The following is a 2,668-nucleotide window of genomic DNA, read 5'->3' on the forward strand; positions in this document are numbered from 1 at the left end:
CACATTTGCTTACAAATGTTTTTGAAATCTCATCTTCACATTTGCTTACAAATGTTGTTTTTGAAATCTCATCTTCACATTTGCTTACAAATGTTGTTTTTGAAATCTCATCTTCACATTTGCTTACAAATGTTGTTTTTGAAATCTCATCTTCACATTTTATTTAACGTTTGTTTGTTTGTATTACACACATGCATTGTGTGGGAGATGGAGTTTATATCACTTAAAAAAAAACAGTTGCTTTATTCTCTCTCTCATGCTTTTCTGCTCATCTTTTTTCATTAATAATATTAAAAGTGAGCCTTATAATTTCTAGTCATCTCATCCTCTTGGAAGTTCTGCTGTATGGGGCTCAGCAGCTCCTGTCTCAACATCTCCTACCTCCAACTGGGGCTCGGAAGGTCCGTGGCAAATACAGGGAAACAAGACCAGTGCCAGCTCTATGTGGGAGACCCAGAAAAACAATAAAAAACAGCCCTCTCCTACAAAGAATAGTACACTGTAAGTACACTATTATCTATATAATGTATCTCTGCATCTAGCATTGTCTGTCTGATATTATCCACCTGTGCGTGACACTCTCTCTCTGTCTCTGTGACTAGCATCGTCCATCTGTCTCTGGTATTATTTGTCTGTCTCAGATACACAATGGCAGTCTATCTCTGGCATTGTCTGTCTGTCTATCTCTGGCATTGTCTGTCTGTCTATCTCTGGCATTGTCTGTCTGTCTCTGGCATTGTCTGTCAGTCTCTGGCATTGTCTGTCTGTCTCTGGCATTGTCTGTCTGTCTATGGCATTCTCTGCTTGTCTCTGACACCATCCATCTGTTTCTAATCTGCCTGTCTCTAACACTGTCCGTTTGTCTCCGACACTCTCTGCCTGTGTCTCCCACTTTTCTCCTAGCACTGTCTCTAGCTCTGCCTGACTGCTCCTTTTTTTTGTTTTCTTTTATTTTTATAAGTTGAGGGACAGTCCCCATGACCTTTACAATCCTCCCTACACTGGTGAAATTACCTCTGCTGTTCAACCCTTACATCTTGCGGGGAAAAATGAAGTTTGTCAGTTAAACTATGGTGTTTTTTCCTGAATGTTTGCTACCATATAAATTCAGAAAGAAGTTGAAATGTAAAGTCTACAACAGTCAGCAGAGATAGCTTGATATAAATATTGAGATTTGTATCTCAGAGTGGAACACAATCTGTTAGAAGTATTAATATTATAAACCCTTGTTCTCTCCTATTTGAGGGCTTTCTGCCTATGTAAGAAATCATGATGATTATTATTATTATTATTATTATTATTATTATTATCATCATCATTACTATTATTATTATTATTTTTGTTTTTGTAACAGGGACACTAATAGCTTCCCAAGTTTGACTGCCGTATCATCTGGAGCATCTCAGAATACAAAATCGAAATCATCAAAAAATAAACATAACGCAGTAAGTCGTTTAAACTATTGCACACATTCAAAATATTTAGGTAATTGTATCTTTTTTGTTTACTAATTTTGTGGACAATCTTGGTTGATTGAAGAGGAAAGAATTAACCTTGCCTGTCAAATATAATGTTTGTTTATTTACATAGTTTTATAGTTTTGAATTAATCATGCATTATCTCATAGCTTTGAGATTTCAATGATGTAATTGTATATTTTTAATGGCATTGTAGGATAGGTGTGAGAGGTCTGATCTTGGCCAGTTTTAAACTAAAAACAGGTAAAATATTTAAGCCAAATATATCTGGTTTAATGTTGAAGGATTGAAGGTTTCTCCCTGAAATAAGAGAGTTCATAACGTTCTTTAAAATAAATAGGAAACATTGGTGGTTTGATTGGGTGCTATGAGGGGAGAGATTCTTGCACAGGATGTTGATTGTTAAATTAGAAGATCAATTTTATATTAAACGCAGTAGATATATAATAAAAGATGGAAATAGTTGTTACAAATATCGAGATGAAGATGCTGGAATGTGCATTGTGTTACTCAAAGGGACCCAGCAGGCATTGGGTAGAGATGTCTCTGAGCCTCGTATGAGATGCTATTTAGTGCTGGATGTTTCATTAACACATGGACATGGGTAGCCATCAAGTCCCATGTCAAAGAAAACAAAACAAGTCAAATCTCAGAGTCATTGTATGAATTTATGGATTGGAAATGTGGAAGGCTAATTTTTTTTTTTTTTTTTTTTTTTTTTTTTTGCAAACCAGCCAAAAGATGAATATTCTAAATGTCTAAGTGTTTTATATTCTTTTTACCAGGATGGCGTAGTGAAATTATTCCAATCTTCTAATTCAAATGACGACATCCTTCACTGGTCTGAAAGTATGCTTAAGAATGTGTCATTATCTATTGATGGTAGGTATTTTCGTTTTCTTTTTTTTTTTGCGTCACTTGTTATAGTTTGGATGATTTGTGCAACATTTTTGTTTTTCTCTAAACAAATGAAGACATTCCGCTTCTTTGGATACCACTAACCAGATTGTTATTATTATTATTATTATTATGATGGCCCCTGGATCGTTGCCAGTGCCCCTGGACTGGCTCTTGTGCGGGTGGCACATAAAATACACCATTTTGAGCGTGGCCGTTGCCAGTACCGCCTGACTGGCCTTCGTGCGGGTGGCACGTAAAAGCACCCACTACACTCTCTGAGTGGTTGGCGT

The 2,668-nt window shown here is 36.2% G+C and overlaps 1 protein-coding gene across 1 annotated transcript; it reads left to right on the forward strand.

The window, feature by feature from the left end:
• The first annotated feature begins 286 nt into the window (after positions 1 to 286).
• On the forward strand, positions 287 to 2,556 carry LOC106880196 (uncharacterized). The gene is made up of 3 exons (XM_014930049.2): positions 287 to 501; positions 1,355 to 1,445; positions 2,264 to 2,556. Exons 1-3 carry the CDS (start codon positions 443 to 445, stop codon positions 2,477 to 2,479), a joined length of 366 nt encoding a protein of 121 aa, XP_014785535.1. The 5' UTR covers positions 287 to 442; the 3' UTR covers positions 2,480 to 2,556.
• Positions 2,557 to 2,668: the final 112 nt, after the last annotated feature.

This window comes from Octopus bimaculoides, chromosome 26 (assembly GCF_001194135.2).
Source record: "Octopus bimaculoides isolate UCB-OBI-ISO-001 chromosome 26, ASM119413v2, whole genome shotgun sequence".
In the NCBI taxonomy this organism is placed as follows: Eukaryota; Metazoa; Mollusca; class Cephalopoda; order Octopoda; family Octopodidae; genus Octopus; species Octopus bimaculoides.